This window comes from Lissotriton vulgaris, chromosome 4_1 (genome assembly GCF_964263255.1).
Source record: "Lissotriton vulgaris chromosome 4_1, aLisVul1.2, whole genome shotgun sequence".
In the NCBI taxonomy this organism is placed as follows: domain Eukaryota; kingdom Metazoa; phylum Chordata; class Amphibia; order Caudata; family Salamandridae; genus Lissotriton; species Lissotriton vulgaris.
In genome coordinates, this window is record NC_141691.1 from 761,784,839 (window position 1) to 761,800,580 (window position 15,742).

Here is a 15,742-nt window from a genome sequence, read left to right on the forward strand (position 1 = left end):
GAGATAGCCCTTGATAGTGCCCAGAGCAGAGCCCTGCTGGGCAAGAGAAAGAAGAAAGAGGAGAACCTCTGAAAGGGGGGGGCAGAGAGTGGATCCACATCCTTTGCTGTGCACCATGCCACAAATTTGTTCCACCTGCAGCCGTATACCATGTTCGTGGAGGGACGTCTGGCTGCCAGAATAACATCACAAACTTCAGGAGGCAAGTCAAATGGCCTCAACTGCCGCCGCTCAATCTCCACGCAAGAAGGTGGAGACTGGACGGGTTCGGGTGGAGGACAGTCCCCTGCTGCTGCGACAGAAGGTCCTCCTGAAGAGGCAGACAAATCGGGAGATCGACTGACATGCTGAGTAGCTCGGGATACCAGTATCTTTGTGCCCAATCCGGAGCCACAAGGATGACTTGGGCCCGGTCTAGCCTGATCTTCTTCAGCACTCTGGGCAGAAGTGGTATAGGCGGAAAGGCGTACAACAGACAGCACCTCCACTCATGATGAAAAGCGTCGCCGAGCGAGTGACGCCTCGGAAATTCCAACGCGCAGAACTGCTGACATTGCGCGTTCTCTTCGGTGGCGAAAAGCTCTAACCAAGCCTCTCCCCACTGCTGAAAGAGACCTTGCGCCACGTCCGAGTTCAGACGCCATTCGTGATCCATCATGCACCGGCGGCTGAGTTAGTCCGCCCTGGCGTTCAGAGAACCTGCCAGGTGTTGAACCACCAGGGTGACGCCCTGGTGTTCCAGCCATTGCCAGAGGCGTAGAGCCTCTGGACAAAGGGACCACAACCCCACCCCACCCTATTTGTTGCAATACCACATGGCGGTGGTGCTGTCCATGAACACATGCACTACACTTCCCCGGACAGAAGGAAGGTATGCCTGCAAGACGGATCGCCCGCAGCTCCAGAAGGTTGATATGGAGTTGTGACTACGCCGGAGACCAGAGGCCTCCGATCTCCCTCTCTCCCATGTGGTTCCCCATCCCAGGAGGGACGCATCCATCACCACTACGTGCTTCGGTTGGGGTAGGGAGAGAGATCTGCCGCTGACCCAATCGTGGTTCGTGAGCCACCACTGCAACTGACTCGCAGTGCCCTCCGAGATCAGGACGTGGTCGAACAGGAGGCCATCAGCCGCAGGAGCCGCAGCCTCAACCTGACCGAGACTCGGGATAAAGGCTGAAAGAGCGGAATCAGAGCCTGAATAAGCCTAACCCGCTGTTCAGGGGATAAACCTGAAACTGTGCCGAGTCCAGAACCTCTCCGATGAAAAGGAGCTTCTGAGAGTGGCACAGGTGTGACTTTGGCACATTGATGGAGAACCCCAGCGAGTGCAGGAGGTCGGCCGTAGTCTGGAGGTGGAAGACTATTGTTTGGGGCTAGCCCACCTTCAACAACCAATCGTCGAGATAGGGGAAGACTGAAACCCCTGATCTGCGCAGATGAGCTGCGACCACCACCATCACTTTCGTGAACACCCGAAGGGCACTGGCAAGGCCGAAGGGAAGCACGGTAAACTGAAAGTGCTCGTGGCCTACCGTGAGCTGCAGGTAACGCCGGTGGGCTGGCAGGACAGGGATGTGGAAATACGAGTCCTGCAAGTCCAACACTACCATCCAGTCTCCTGGGTCCAGGGCAGCTAGGACCTGAGCAAAGTCAGCATCTTGAACTTCTCCTTCCGGAGGAAGCAGTTGATGCTCCGTAGGTCCAAGATAGGATGTAGGCCTCCTTTGCCCTTCTTGGGCACCAGAAAGTAGTGGGAATAGCAACCACGTCCTACTTCTGGCCCAGGAACGTGCTCGATGGCCACCTTGGGCAAGAGGGCCGAAACTTCCTCCTGCATAAGCTGCAAGTGATCCCCCAACACGCGGTGGTACTGCAGTGGCACGGCAGTGGCATGGCTGGAGGGGTCGCCTCGAAGGGGAGGGAGTAGCCCCTTTGGACGATTTGCAGCACCCACCTGTCCGACATGATGCTACACCAGTGGAGGAGGTGATGACGGACCCTGCCCCCCACTAGCGTCAAATGAGCCTGAAATGCCAGACTAGGAAGGCTTAGAGGCAGATGCTGCGGGGCAGGTGTGGACTGACCCTGCCGGTGTCCCCCGGAACCGCAGGGCAGTAACCACGTCCGCGCTGAGACTGGTTCTGCAGCCTGTGGCTTGCTAGACGTGTAGGGGCGCCCCTTTCTTGGCCATGAAAGGGGCAAAAAGCGGATGGTTGCTGGCGTTGGCCTGGGCCCAAGGACTTGGCCGTTGCCCTGGAGTCCTTAAAACGCTCCAGCGCACTATCCGCTTTGTTGCCAAAAAGACGATGGCCATCGAACTGCATGTCCATGAGCGTGGCTTGGACATCCCCCGAAAAGTTGGCGGACCTCAACCAGCCATGGCGGCGAACCACCACTGTTGTTGCAATCGCTCTACCCAGCGAGTCCGTGGTGTCAAGTCCACACCGGATCGAGTAGCATGCTGCATCTCGCCCTTTAGCCAGGGCTTGGGCGAGCCGTGTCCGGGCCTCCTCCGGGCACTGTGTCAGCACCTCCACAACCGTATCCCACAGAAAGTGGGTGTAACGGCCCAAAAGGCAGGCGGTGTTGACAGACCGCAGCCCCAAACTCAGGGAGAACAGTTTCTTCCCAAACTGATCATACCTTTTGGATTCCCGATCCAGAGGAGCGGTCAGGAATGCTGTCTGGGACATAGAGGCCTGGATCAGAAGGCTCTTGGGGTGGGGTGAATGGACAGAAAGCAGGGGTCGCCCGTAGCCGGGCGGTGGGCCACATTCCGATCCACAGGTAGGCCTGTGGAGAGCTTGGACCCAGTACCCATCAGAACCTCGGTGAGGGCTTAGTTAAACAGCAGTAGAGGCTCGGAGGAGCTTGCCTGCAGTCTGAGCACCTCAGTGAGGTTAGTCCCCACGGCCGCGACAGGGAGCTCAGAGCCAAGGCCTTGGCCGCCCTGTTCAACACCACACTGTAAGCAGCCTCCTCCTCCGAAGCCACGGAGGGAGGAGAGACAAATCCAGTGTTGGGCGAAGTGTCCAGACCACTGGCCTCCCCCAGCTCATCTGCCCAGTACTAAGACCTCTCCCAGTCCTCCTCGTCATCCATCTCCTGATAAACAGGCACAGATGATGGAGCCGGGTCGTAGGTGAAGGCCTCACCCATCGACTTTAGAGACGACACCCTTGGGGTCGGTGCTAGCGGAGGAGTCGCGAGGTCGACTGGCGATGACCCGGATCCAGGCCTGGATCCTGCGGGGCCCAGTGGCATCGTGACCGGAGTCGACGACGGCGCCGGGGCCAAAGCACCAGACGGCGCCGGGGCCGCTGGCCCGCTAGCTCTCCCAGTCCAACCCGCGGGCCAGAAGGTGCCTTGGCAGGTTCCGACAGAGGGAAGTGCGACCTCATGGCCGTGAGGAAAGCACTGATATCCGGCGTCGCTTGCACCCAAGGGACCGGCAAGTATGGAGCTGGACGCGGCGCCTGCGGCTCCGATGGAGCGGCGCGGGCGGTGTCGCCCGAACCCCCGGCCGAGTAGCGCGAGCCTCAGGGTGAATCAGAAGAGTGATGACGCCTCTTCGACTTCTTATTCGAATGCCTCGACTTACCCGAGGACTTGGTGCCCGACGAGTGGTGGTGACTCAACGAGCGAGATGACTGCGGCTCCGCGACCGGCCCCTCGACTTCCTCCTCGAGCGGCGCAGAGCTAACTGCAGGAGCTCAAGCAGCTTACGGGACCACTCCCGGCTAGCCTACGAGGTCAAGGTCCGGCAGTCGAGGCACGACTTGTCATCATGTTTGGCCTCGAGGCAATAAAGGCACCGACGGTGAGGTTCGGTCACCAACATTAGGTGGTGACAGGCCTTGCAAGGTTTAAAACCAGGCATCCCTAGCGGCACCACGAGTCGAAGGTCAACTCGAAAAGGGATCAAAAAAGTTTAGTCAAAAAGTGACTAGAGTACTGCTTTTCCTGGATCTGCGCTTGCTGGCACGGAAAAAAGAACTGACGTCAGCGTGCAAGGGCGGCGTCTATGTACTATGACGTCATTCCGGCTATCACGACGCCGACGACTGACGCGGAGCTGCAGTCGACGCCTACCAACGCGCAGGGGTACTGCCGACGCAAACTTTCCGGATCCAGTCTGATGCCTGGGGATATTCTGAGGTAAGGAATCTAACACTAACCTGTTTCTTTCAGATCCTTGCAATAAGTTACATGGGGTAATGTAGGCAGTATAAGGGTTGCATTCTAAACATAAGGCATTGGACCACACCTTCAAGCAGATATTGCTATATTAGGGACACATTCACTTTCTCACCACCAATACGGTTCCTGAGGAATCTCTGGACTCAATAATGGCTTTCAACATAATGCCTACAAAGTAGCAAAGGTGGTGACTAGGCCAGTAGGTCCACTGTAATCAATTACCATATTTTACTTTCTCCATGTAATATCAGTCGATTTTGTGTAATTGTATGCAGCAGTTACTGGTGTTTCTAGACTTCCACTCACGGTTCCTAGGCCTTACATTACATTTCCCACTGCATACAGTCAACCACATTGGCCCCACACTTTCTTCCTTTTGAGCAGTGGTTGGGAAAATAGAGTTCACTGGGGGCCTGCAAAAGCATGGTTATTCACCAAACACCTTTCAGTGATGATGCTTTTGATAACGCTCATTATGGAGGCTGAAGGAGGGGCAGAGGAAGAGGTCCCGTCATGCCCAGACCCACCTGCACCTTGCTGCTTTCTTTGCTCCAGTCCATGGAGCCTGATCTTCTGTCTGTCCTTCAGGGTCCTGTTGGAAAACTGCTGGCAGATCTCACAAGCCTCAGGGACGTGAGAAGAAGGGAGACACACCCTGTGTGGATCGGATTTTGCCTTCTTCCTGGCACACACAGGACATTTATCAAATAAGGCAGGCATATTTGACAAAAGAGCAGGCAAAAACACCAGAAAACTCCAGCAAAGTGAAGAAGAAGCAAAAATACATCGAGTGAACCCACTAACACTTTAAAAGTGCCAAAAAATACACAAAACACCCCTAAAGGGAGAGCTCAATGCTCCAGGGTACTGCTAGCAGGAGCCGGAAAAAAAAGAACTGAAAGTAAAAGGAGTGGGCTGTGCATGCTGGGATACAGAGGGTCTCTATAGAGTTCCTTAAAGGCACTGTATCCCTTTTCCAGACACATAATGGCAGCCTATGGAGGCTTGTCTGTCCATCCCTTCCTCACTATCATTTCAAGGACTTGGTGAGGGGAGGAGAGTTTCTCCAGGGTGGAAACTTGACAGATTGTGTTAAATGTGTTGGTAATATCCTTGGCATTTCTAGTTGAAGTACTGGACAGTGTAGCCTTGTAGGTACAGGCTGCATTATTGTCTTTAATTTTCTCTTAAGTGTCTATGCAGGACTGCAATGAAGACAGCTGAAGAGATTATTTTTGATTGCTCCAGGGTCCACGCACATGGGCGGGACTATTCACTAGATTAGGACTATACACAGAGATCCCCTACTACAGAATTAAGGTTATGTTCTCACCATGTATCACATAATGCATGAATAGTACAGTTGTATATTTTAAAACAGTACTACTGCTTTATATAAATGAAATGCATTACTATACGGTATTTTGCATGAAGACGTTTTTTTAAGCATAGATCATGGTTTACGCAGTGAAACATTTAATAGTAGAAGGTTAAACTGTACTAGATATCCATGGGAACGGAGGCTCATGAATATGGAGCCACATACGGATGATGTCTGCAACAAACTTTGTGATGAAACTTTGCAAGTTGCATGTTATTTTGTGGGAAAGGAAGGGCTGGACTAGTTCTCAGACGAACACTTGTGTTTGATTGGATCCGAGGAGGAGAGACCCACTACCCACTTTCCAACAATATTTTATATTAGTGAGTGTTTCCAATTAGTTTCTCTGCTTTTTGGCAAAATGCTTCTCTGCACACTTTTTCCCAGACCCTTAGCAACTGTGGGTACCTCCGCTGTTAATCCTTTGCCTTACTATTTGATGCTCTATTTGACGGATTGCTATTGCAAATGTGTGCGGATTTACTCAAAATGCAGACTAGGCTTTCTGGGGAGTTCAGCTGCCTTGATCTAACTCTTGGGCTTTATGTTCATATCTCACTCTTTTGCTTCTGAATACAAACTCCTCGTGTGTTCTACTGATCTAAAATTCTGATCTTAATCTTTATAATTTGATTTAATTGTATATTTATATAGCGCGACAATCACCCGAGGGCATCAAGGCACAAGAGAAAGTCCGCAGATAACACATCGACCAGAAGAGGCATGGAAGAGCTTCAGCTCACCGTATGCCTGAGAACAGCCAGGTCTTAAGGACTTTTCTAAACGGAAGCAGAAGAGGAACAGGGAATATTTCCTTTATGGAACACGTTAAGCATGGGCGGAAAATCCGTTACCTTCGCGAGTTTTCGGTAAATTCGCAATCCGCGAGATTCGCGAATTTCCCGCAAAATCCGCAAGCGGGACGGATTGGGTCAAAAGTTCAAGCTGACTTTTGTAACTTTTAGAATGGCGCCGGCAAGCTGCCAGAGCCATTCTAAAAAAGTTACAAAAGTTAGCTTCAACAGGAAGCTCTAATAGATAAAGTAAAGCAGGTGCTCAAGTTGAAGCTCAAATTCAGTTACACAATCATTAATCACCCCAAACTTGGGGTGATTAATGATTGTGTAACTTAATTTGACCTTCAACTCTAGCACCTGCTTTACTTTATGTATTAGTGCTTCCTGTTGAAGCTCTTTGTAGCTATTTTAGAATGGCGCTGGCAGCTTGCCGGGGCCATTCTAAGTGGGGCTGAGGGCAGAAGGGCACAAAAGTGGGACAGAGGGCAGAAGGGGACAAAAAATGAGTGGGGCAGATGGCAGAAGGGCACAGAAACGAGTGGTACAGAGGGCAGAAGGGCATAAAAAACGAGAGAGTGGCAGTGATTAAACAGGCAAAAAAAAAAAACTCGAACACGCAAAGCGCCCGCAAACACGCAGAGCGCCCGCAAACACGCAAAAATAAAAAAATCTGCAAATTCGCACGAACTCACGAATTTTGCGGATCGCGAATTCGCAAAATTCACCCTTGCTTAGAACACGCTTCATGCATTATTTGATGATTTGTTCTAACCATTCTTTGTGATGAGATTTTTGTAAAATGAGTTTATTTTATTGACTAATCTGAATAAAAAGAATAAAACGATAATTACTAATCTCTTTAAGAGAAACAAAAGTTTTAAAACTATTTCAAACTCATCATTGACTGAACTTAAACTGTTAATGCGATTTGACTTGCGATGATGAAATGGGTCCAGCTTCAAAATACGGCGGCAAAGGTCCATCTCCCAAGGCGATTGAGAAGAAGTGGTAATAGGAGAAAGGCTAAATTTTATTTATTTAGATTTTCCCCTGATCCACACTATCACTTTCAATGCTGCCACACTTCTAACCTGCTTGCAGAATACAGCTAGATGGCTACTAGTGCCTACTGGACTTCAATTTTATCTCACCACAATGTCTATAGACTATTAGAGAACCTGGGAATAGTTTCAGCCACCCAAAGCATAAAGCAAACAGCAAGTCCAGTATTTTAAATAATGAGGCAGATATTCAGACATTATTCCTCTTACAGATCCTTACATTTCAGGGACCATAATCCAGTCATGGAATCCTAAGCAGGAGTCATTTATGCTGCTCTCCGTGCACAAGACGAGCTACATCTAGTTGTTTCACCATAGTGAGACAACTGCATCAGGCCGACCAACAATCCTGGCTGTTCATCTTCTCTTAGCATGCGCTTCAGCATCACTGCATACCAATGTCGGAGGGCTGATTGCTGGTGCAACATACAGGACAATGCTATTTATCTTCTCAAGCCCAGCACCACTCTGGTTGTTGGGTGCCTCTTCTCTCGTGTGGTCCTGAAAGCGTATGAAGTTTTTTCTTTTTTCTTTTTGTTTTTTAATTTTGAAGTTTCGTTTATTTGTGTAAGTTAATTAAAACCATTGCATACCAATAAAATGACCAAGACAGATACTTAAATCTACAATAGCATTTAAAAGCCAAGTACTCAGGGATCCGTTTAAACGTTTAGTTTGAAACAATACATTTGATTCTAGCCTTAAAAATTGCTTGTAGGTGGTATTGCACCATCTCATCACCCGTGAACATATCCCCCGTTGGAGACCCGTCGACACTCTGTTACTAGTCTCCGCCCCTTCACCCACAAGCACTTGGCTAGAAGTCCCTTTAACTGTTAAAATGTGTGTGCTTTGTGCAGTTTGGGCTATGTACAGTAGAAAGGTCTGTAACTAGTGTGCATAGATGATTAAAGGAGCGGCACATTGTAATGCATAGCAATAGGGAAAAGTACTAGTGCCATTTATAGTCATTTAATGAAATGCAATTGAGGGTCCCCTTGCTGAAGTTCTTAGCTCTGGAATGGGTACCGATTTTGTGAAGTTGCTCTAGGCTCCTGCCGCGAGCTCGCTTTTATGATACTGAATGACCTAAGATGGTCAATGCGGTGGAGAGGTTTGTTTATCTCCCTGTATCTTCGTAGTAAAGTCCGATATCAGTTTCTGGGTTTTGTAGGGGCATTGAGAGGATCCAGGATCAGGATCAGGATGAAGAGCATTGCTACGTCTTTGTACAAATCTTCCACAACGGGCCAAGGTGGAGGCATGTGTGTGTGAAAAGCCTTTAGCCAAAGCCTCTAAGCAAGTGCCTGCTCCATTTCTCAGTAATAGTTCCCTGAGTAAAGTTCTTTTTTCACGGGCTATGTTGGGGCAGCAGCACAGAAGGTGCAACCATGATTCCAATTTGTAGTTGCATGATCCGTTTTTCTGGTTAGCCCAGGCTCGGTTGAAGTCTGGTATTTGTAAAGCCAGCATTCACATGCACATGATCTCTCTTCGAATTTTGCAGTAAAGGGAAGCAGAAATATAAGGCTGGGTTTTGGATACCAGATACGAAGAGTTTAACGAAGCCAAGATGGAGGTTGACTTTAATGAAGCCTGACCTTGCTGAAATGAAGCCAGTTGCACTCGTCTGTTTATGGTCTTTTTCTAAGTTGTGTAGGAAATGGAGGTTAGTGCTAGTGTTGATGGATTTATCTCTGTGGTTGCTGGAGCTAACTTAAGCTGCTTGTTACATGGGGAGCCAGTTTTGTTCAAAAATATATCTAAGACAGGGCTTTAGGAAATTTTCCAGAGCCTTTCAGATACAGATGTAATATTTAAGAAAATCAGCCTCAGTGTTAAGAGCTTTCTTTACCAGCCCAAATTCCAGTCTGAGTAGGTATTTCGGTAATTTGAAGTCTTTTTTGTAGCCCACACACTGAGCCTGCTCCAGAATTTCAGAGAAGGCTCAGAGAAAAGCTTGGTGTCCATATTTGCGCATTGGGAGGAGGGATGCTTGAATTACTTTCTTTATTCCTTCTGCAGATGGGCAGTTTAGGTTGTTATTAAGCCTAATCAAGCCATTAGTGATTGCAATTGATTTCTTTTTCAGAGCATTTTTAAGGGCGGATGGTTGAGCGTACATGAACCACACCCCCAGATATTTTTATTTGGGGGCCGATGTGTTGGTTGTGGGGTCCATAGTGCATGAGATTGGTTTGTTATTTTTATAACGGCAGACTACAAGTATTTCCGTCTTGTGTGGATTGATGGTAAGAGAATTTGTGATGCTGTATTCCTGTAGTCCGATCATTGCTCGTTGGATCCCCACTTTGGTGTGGTCCATAATGACTACATTGTCTGTGTTTTGAGAAATGTGAAGGGGTCTGTGGCCTGGATGGGCTGGAGCCAGGCAACTGGGGGTGAGGCTTTTCCCAAGTCAGCTGTGTATAGATTGAAAAGTAGGGGTGCCAACATGCAGCATTGTTTCAAACCCCCAGTGCTCTGTTGCGATCTACCCAGTTCACACACAACTGTCTCCAATCCCTTAATGTCCACAGGGCTAAGCTGCAACACCATCTTCCTTCTTAGCCATCATGCAACATGGCAGGAAGGACTCACTATACCTGCTTCAGGTACAGCTACTCACTCGCACAGGGCACCATCGAGGACACAAACATTTACCTACTTTCAGCGAAAGACACAAGACACCGCCACCCCCTCACCAATGCCAATGTCTCCGATTAAATACAAATTCTGTGGATTTGGATCACTTTTATTGATTGAGGGTATTTACAAATTTAGGGTGGGGGTTCATGGCAGATACATTCCCAATTTGCATGAGCAGCTCATGAAGGAAGAAATTCATATTAACTCTATTTCACACTATCATTGCATCACGTTGTCACATTATAAATAGGGCTCCCGGTTTTCCGTTTAAACGGATTTTTACATATAAATACAGACGGAAAACAAGTTTTCCTTTGTCTGTATTTATATGTAAAAACGGGTAAATACTAGCTCATTTTGCAGCGCTGCCGTGCTCCAGCAGAGTTGCAAAACAGGATGGTATGGTGATTGCTCACAGAGTAATTGTTCCAGCGCGATGCAGGGGCTCTAGAAGGGGTGAAAAACAACAAAGCCTCGTTAGCGAGTGAATGGTCTTTTAAAGACCTGTTAAATGCTCGGGTGCAGACCTGTGAAGTGTTCGGGTGCGGCTGGCAGCACAAAAACTGTCAGTGTGTGTGCCCAGAGAGGCTGTCCAGGGCCGGACTCACACACACAACGTGGGGGGGGGGGGGGGGGGGGGGAGAGAGGGAGGGGTCTGAAATATATGATAAAATACATCCATGGATTGAGGAAATGCTTACAGGAGTTTTCGTCTAACTTTAAGGTCACATGCTTGAATCCTTGTAGGCCAACTCAGCCTTCCTTCCTTACTTTCGATGTTGATAACATGATGTAATTGAAACAGACATGGCTTAGAGTGCCAAAACACCGTCCATTCCGTTGGTATGTTCCATTCATTTTATTAAATCAAATGCAGGCATCTTTCTACGGTGCTCCACGCGTGCCTCTCTTATCTGAAGCAGCAGGGAATAATAGATGACTAACACTGAGCCCAGGAGGAAGGTGAGCCAGCTCGTCCTTTAAGTACAAAAATGCCAGCCTTGATGAAAGTCATACCAGAGCTTCTGAAAACTTTGTAACTTGATAACAGTCTTCAGAAGGGCAGCGGACTCTGGCAGCCGACCTCACTTGCCAGTATTCTGCTATTAACACATCTTTATCTGTCCAAGGGATATCTGCACTTCCTTGGAGCACCCCAGGGTCCCCGCCTGCTTAAAGTGAGCAGATTCAACAATGGTGTGCAGAGGAGGGCTAGGTTTGTGGGGATAAGAGAGCGCCCACAGACTAAACCACCATCAAAACCATCTTAGGTGTATCGCCTGACTCACAGCCACATCCAGCATATTTATAAGACATGTAATAACCGTAAAAAAAAAAAAACATACAGACTAAAACTTTCTAAAACAGACAAACACCAGAAGACAGTCTGCAATAAAATCCTCGAAAGCAGAGAAGGTCTAAAATCGAATGGTAGCAGAAAATGGTAGAAATTCGTGCCATGTAGATAAAACATAACATAAAAGTTATATTTGGTACATTCTGCGAATGGTAAAGTTTTCAGATTAATGTATTGACCAATAACAAACGATTGTATGTGTGCATTGTCAATTTAAATAAATGTGGAAAAATACTAGCTGCAGCGATGTCTTTTACTTATGGGAAAAATAAATATGGATAAATACAGAAAAAATGTACAAAAAATAAATATGGATAAATACAGACGGAAATGGCAAAAAAATAAATACCATAAAACCGGGAGCCCTAATTATAAAGCATAACAAGACCAAACTTTTAGTAGTCCTGATTAAAGAAAATGACCTGGTGACCATGGTTTGAAAGGTGGGCTTAAAAGAATGGATGCATTAATTTGTTTTGGAAACTTGTACTGTGTGTGATTTGCTTTATGTCAGATTTAGTTTCTCATTGGAATGTATTACAGGGATGGTATAATATGAAAGCACGTTTGACCAGCTGCAAGGCTTTCCTTAGCAATATGCCAATTAGATGTTACTAGATAGCAAGCAGACATTGATGCTAAGGATGGATTAGATCCTCTAGACCCAATCCTGTGAACATCATTCATTCGGTGTTCTACCTTTTAAAAACTCCACCCTCATGCACATTGGTGGGTGATACTGAAAGGATCCACTACAGCCCAAAGAAAGCTGGCAGTTGTTTTAAAGATCTTTAATATAAGATCTATAGAGTTCATTAAGATAGAAAACTGTGAGCCATGTCAGGCAGCAGCCTGGGGTATTAGCAATATAGGATAACATTTGTTCGCAGGAATTAATTTCACTAAATAGATGGCACAGAACAAAACCATCCGCCATATACAACACCTCTGGAGATGCGAGTGCGTTGTCTTCATGCACTGCTTCTCCAGAGTGAGAAATCTAGGAGCCAAGTGGAAGTACATTAGGCCTAGACTTCAGAACACTAAGAGGACTGCAGAAAGCAGAGGGAGCACGTACACACACACAGTATTGCCCGCTTTCTATAACAAAGGCTTAATATCCCCTTCTACTCCAGAAACCTTATACTTTGTGGTATTGTCCCCTGATTTCAGTTTTAGATGGCTGACCACCCTGCTAAGCTCAGGCAGGTAAGTGGGATGAAGTTTGGCACCCTTTCTGCCCAGCATGTTTTCTTGTAAGGTTGACTCAAACTGTATACCAGCCATGGAGCAGTCAATCTAACAGAGGTTGTTTTGGACAAGTGGGATAAACTGAACCCTGAAGAGCCAACTTCCTTGAACCATATAGTTAATGTGCCAACATGAGGACTGCCCCACCTGCAGTAAAATGCTAATATGGTAACACTGTGTAACTGATGCAGTTTATGGTTTTACACGTTTCCATCTGGTGTTAACAAGGCATCTGAGTGCAGTAATTTCATGGTCTGATCCTGCTTAAAATGGTGCATCCAAAAAAACTCAGTAACAGGTCAAATTTCTTCTTAATAAATCAAGAAACATTCTTGTGAGGAAGAGCACCATTTTGAAAAGTGCCATTTTAGCATATTAACATGAAGGTATAATGAGGTTTAACTAAGAATTAAGCATTGAAAGAAAAGTTCTCAATTAGCCACGTCTGATCCATGTTGCTAGTCCAGCCTATTCACTTTGGCACTACTGGAATTTCCTACCTTTTCCAAGCCAGTAGAATCGTCGTTGATGTCTTCGGGAAGCATTACAATCATGCTCAGCTCTTCATCTTCATAAGGCAGCTCAATGATCAAGGTCTCTAGTTTTTTGACATAAGTTATAGGATATAGTCCCGTTCCAAACATCATTTGGACTGGCTTGGTTTCATTCTGGAGATAGAAAAAAGACCTGTTTAGTTCCATTTCTTAACCAGATAATCTGTCCATACTCTCTACCTCAGAGGTGGGTGCATGCCGTCTCGCTACATGTATTAGGAAACTCTTGGGGCCTTGCTGTCATAGGCAAGCAAATGAACATGCACAGTGGGAGTTATGGCTGCGCATAAATTACTGGTTTCCAGATATGGCCTAAGTTTTAGCTGTGGCATCAGCACTAAACAACCTATTTCATCCGGTTAAACATCGCAGCTCATCAATTTCTTTCTCTAAAAACTGTAATCACATTTGTAAAGAGTTCTACAGAAATGTGATGAAATGTAAACACGGGACATTTACATAGAGGACTTCTCAGCAATGCCAGAGGTGACTTCTTCTAAACTGAGACAAGTAATGTAACTACCCCAATATGATAATCTTTTGGACCCTCACAGACAGGATTTGCCGACAGAAAACAATATAGCACCACCAATTTGTACAGGTTCATGTCTAAGACTGCTTCATTCCCAGTCTTGCAGCATGAGCACACCTAGATTGAGAGACAGTGAAAGCACTTGGAAGCAAAGGGGCTAGGCGCTGTAAGAGCATCAGTAGTGTGCGGTTTATTGAGGAGCTGCGCAATACACCCATACCTGCCTCCTCACATGGTGTCACTGTGTGACACGATCAGCTCCTATCACACAGTCTCTCTCGGTGAGGAGCTGATATCACACGGTGGCAGGGAAAACGAGCTGAAAACCAACATAAACACTGCTTTTCCAGCTTGTTTTCTGAGGCTTTGAACTGCCGACGTCCATTTACAGGTCATCAGCACGAGCCTCAGCAAGTTTTTTTTTTTTTTTTTTTTTAAGGAGGGGGCTTGGGGTCGGGGTTCAAAGTGCCTCATAGGTACCTCTCAGCACGATGCCCCATCCCTTTCAAGGCCCCACCCTCCTCCTCACACCAGTGCTCGTCACTGGCGACCTACGGCACAAATGGTTAACCAAAAGCCTTCGACGGCCCAGTCAGGTGAGAAGCACTCCAGGTGACACAGCTGAAAACTGGATGTTCTGGAATAAGAAGGGACATGCGCCCTTCGCAATGCCTTCATCCAAGTTTCCCGACTTAATGAGTGTGGGCACGCTGCAACTACCAACACTGTTGTTTACTGGTGGCGTGGCACTCGGATGAACGTGGATGGCGAATTGAGAGCATAGTTGACAACAATATTGGACTAAAAGAGGTACGATGTTCTGTATTCAAATTGCTAATTAGCATAATGATGACATCACCGGAAATTATATCACCTGATTATTTTCACTGTAATATTGGTGTAAATTATAACTTGACACTCAGGAAGGAGCTGTCCTAGTCAGACACATGATGCAGAGGGCAGTCGTTGATAAAAATTGTTCTGGTAAAAGCAGTTTCAGCAAGATTAGGCACAGCTGAAAGGTGTGGGGGACCTTTTAATGGTTATTGCAAGCATGACAAAAATATAGGGAAATCTGCCATTTCCTTAACGTGTCGGACATGTACGCTACTACAATTTTACATTTAAAAATAAACAATTGTAATAAAATGGTATGTGTGCTTCCTAGCAGGCCGGTGTACTTAGAAATATGTACTAAGATTATTTTCAGTTTCAAAGCACGTCACAGTGACACGATTACTGGTGCAAAGAAATGCCACAATTGGCTTAGATTTACTGTAACCTGAAGACATAGTTTAAACATAAAGGCAAAAAAAAAATACTAAAATAATGCAAATAAATAAAACATGTGTACCGGACTGTGTGTGCAGGAGGCAAAGCCCTTTGAAATATAAGTGAGGCTGGGTACAACTCCTCCCACTCATCTAGCCAGAAAGGCCATCCTGTCATTTAGGTTACTGTCTGGAAGCAACACACAAAACCCCAACAGCGGAGCCATTTTACAGTCTCGTGACCCAGGACATGTGCAGAAGGCACAAATGGTTAGGACATAAAAACGCTAACTTTCTAAAAGTGATATTTTCAGAATTGGGACCTAAAATCCGACTAGACCACCAAAGAGGATTTAAAATTACAATTAATTTGCGTGCAAAAGTATATTTCTACGTACTCCCAATCTAAATTTATCACTTATTAAATATAACGAGGTAACTCAGTGTTTTTCAATGGAAGAGATAGCCATTGCATCAGTGAAAAAAGAATTTAGGAGATTTTCCATGCCAGGACATGTATAACTGAAGCACACATATCCTGGCAAAAGGTTTATTTTGCTAGGTCGAAATACAAGTTTAAAACTATACTACAGGCTGCAGTCACAGGCCTGAGGCATGTTTAATAGGCTACTTTAGTGGGTGGCACAATGACTGTTGCGGGTCCACTAGTAGCATTTAACCTACAG

At 46.6% G+C, this 15,742-nt stretch overlaps 1 protein-coding gene across 3 annotated transcripts in view; it reads right to left on the reverse strand.

Moving 5' to 3' along the window:
- Positions 1–15,742, reverse strand: part of LOC147722549 (serpin B6-like) — a 325,711-nt gene that overhangs the window by 170,926 nt on the left and 139,043 nt on the right. For all 3 annotated transcript variants that reach the window (XM_086965075.1, XM_086965076.1, XM_086965077.1), the window contains exon 6: positions 13,200–13,367. In XM_086965075.1, coding sequence (XP_086821201.1) covers positions 13,200–13,367 — 168 coding nt within the window. The remainder of the gene's footprint in view (positions 1–13,199; positions 13,368–15,742) is intronic.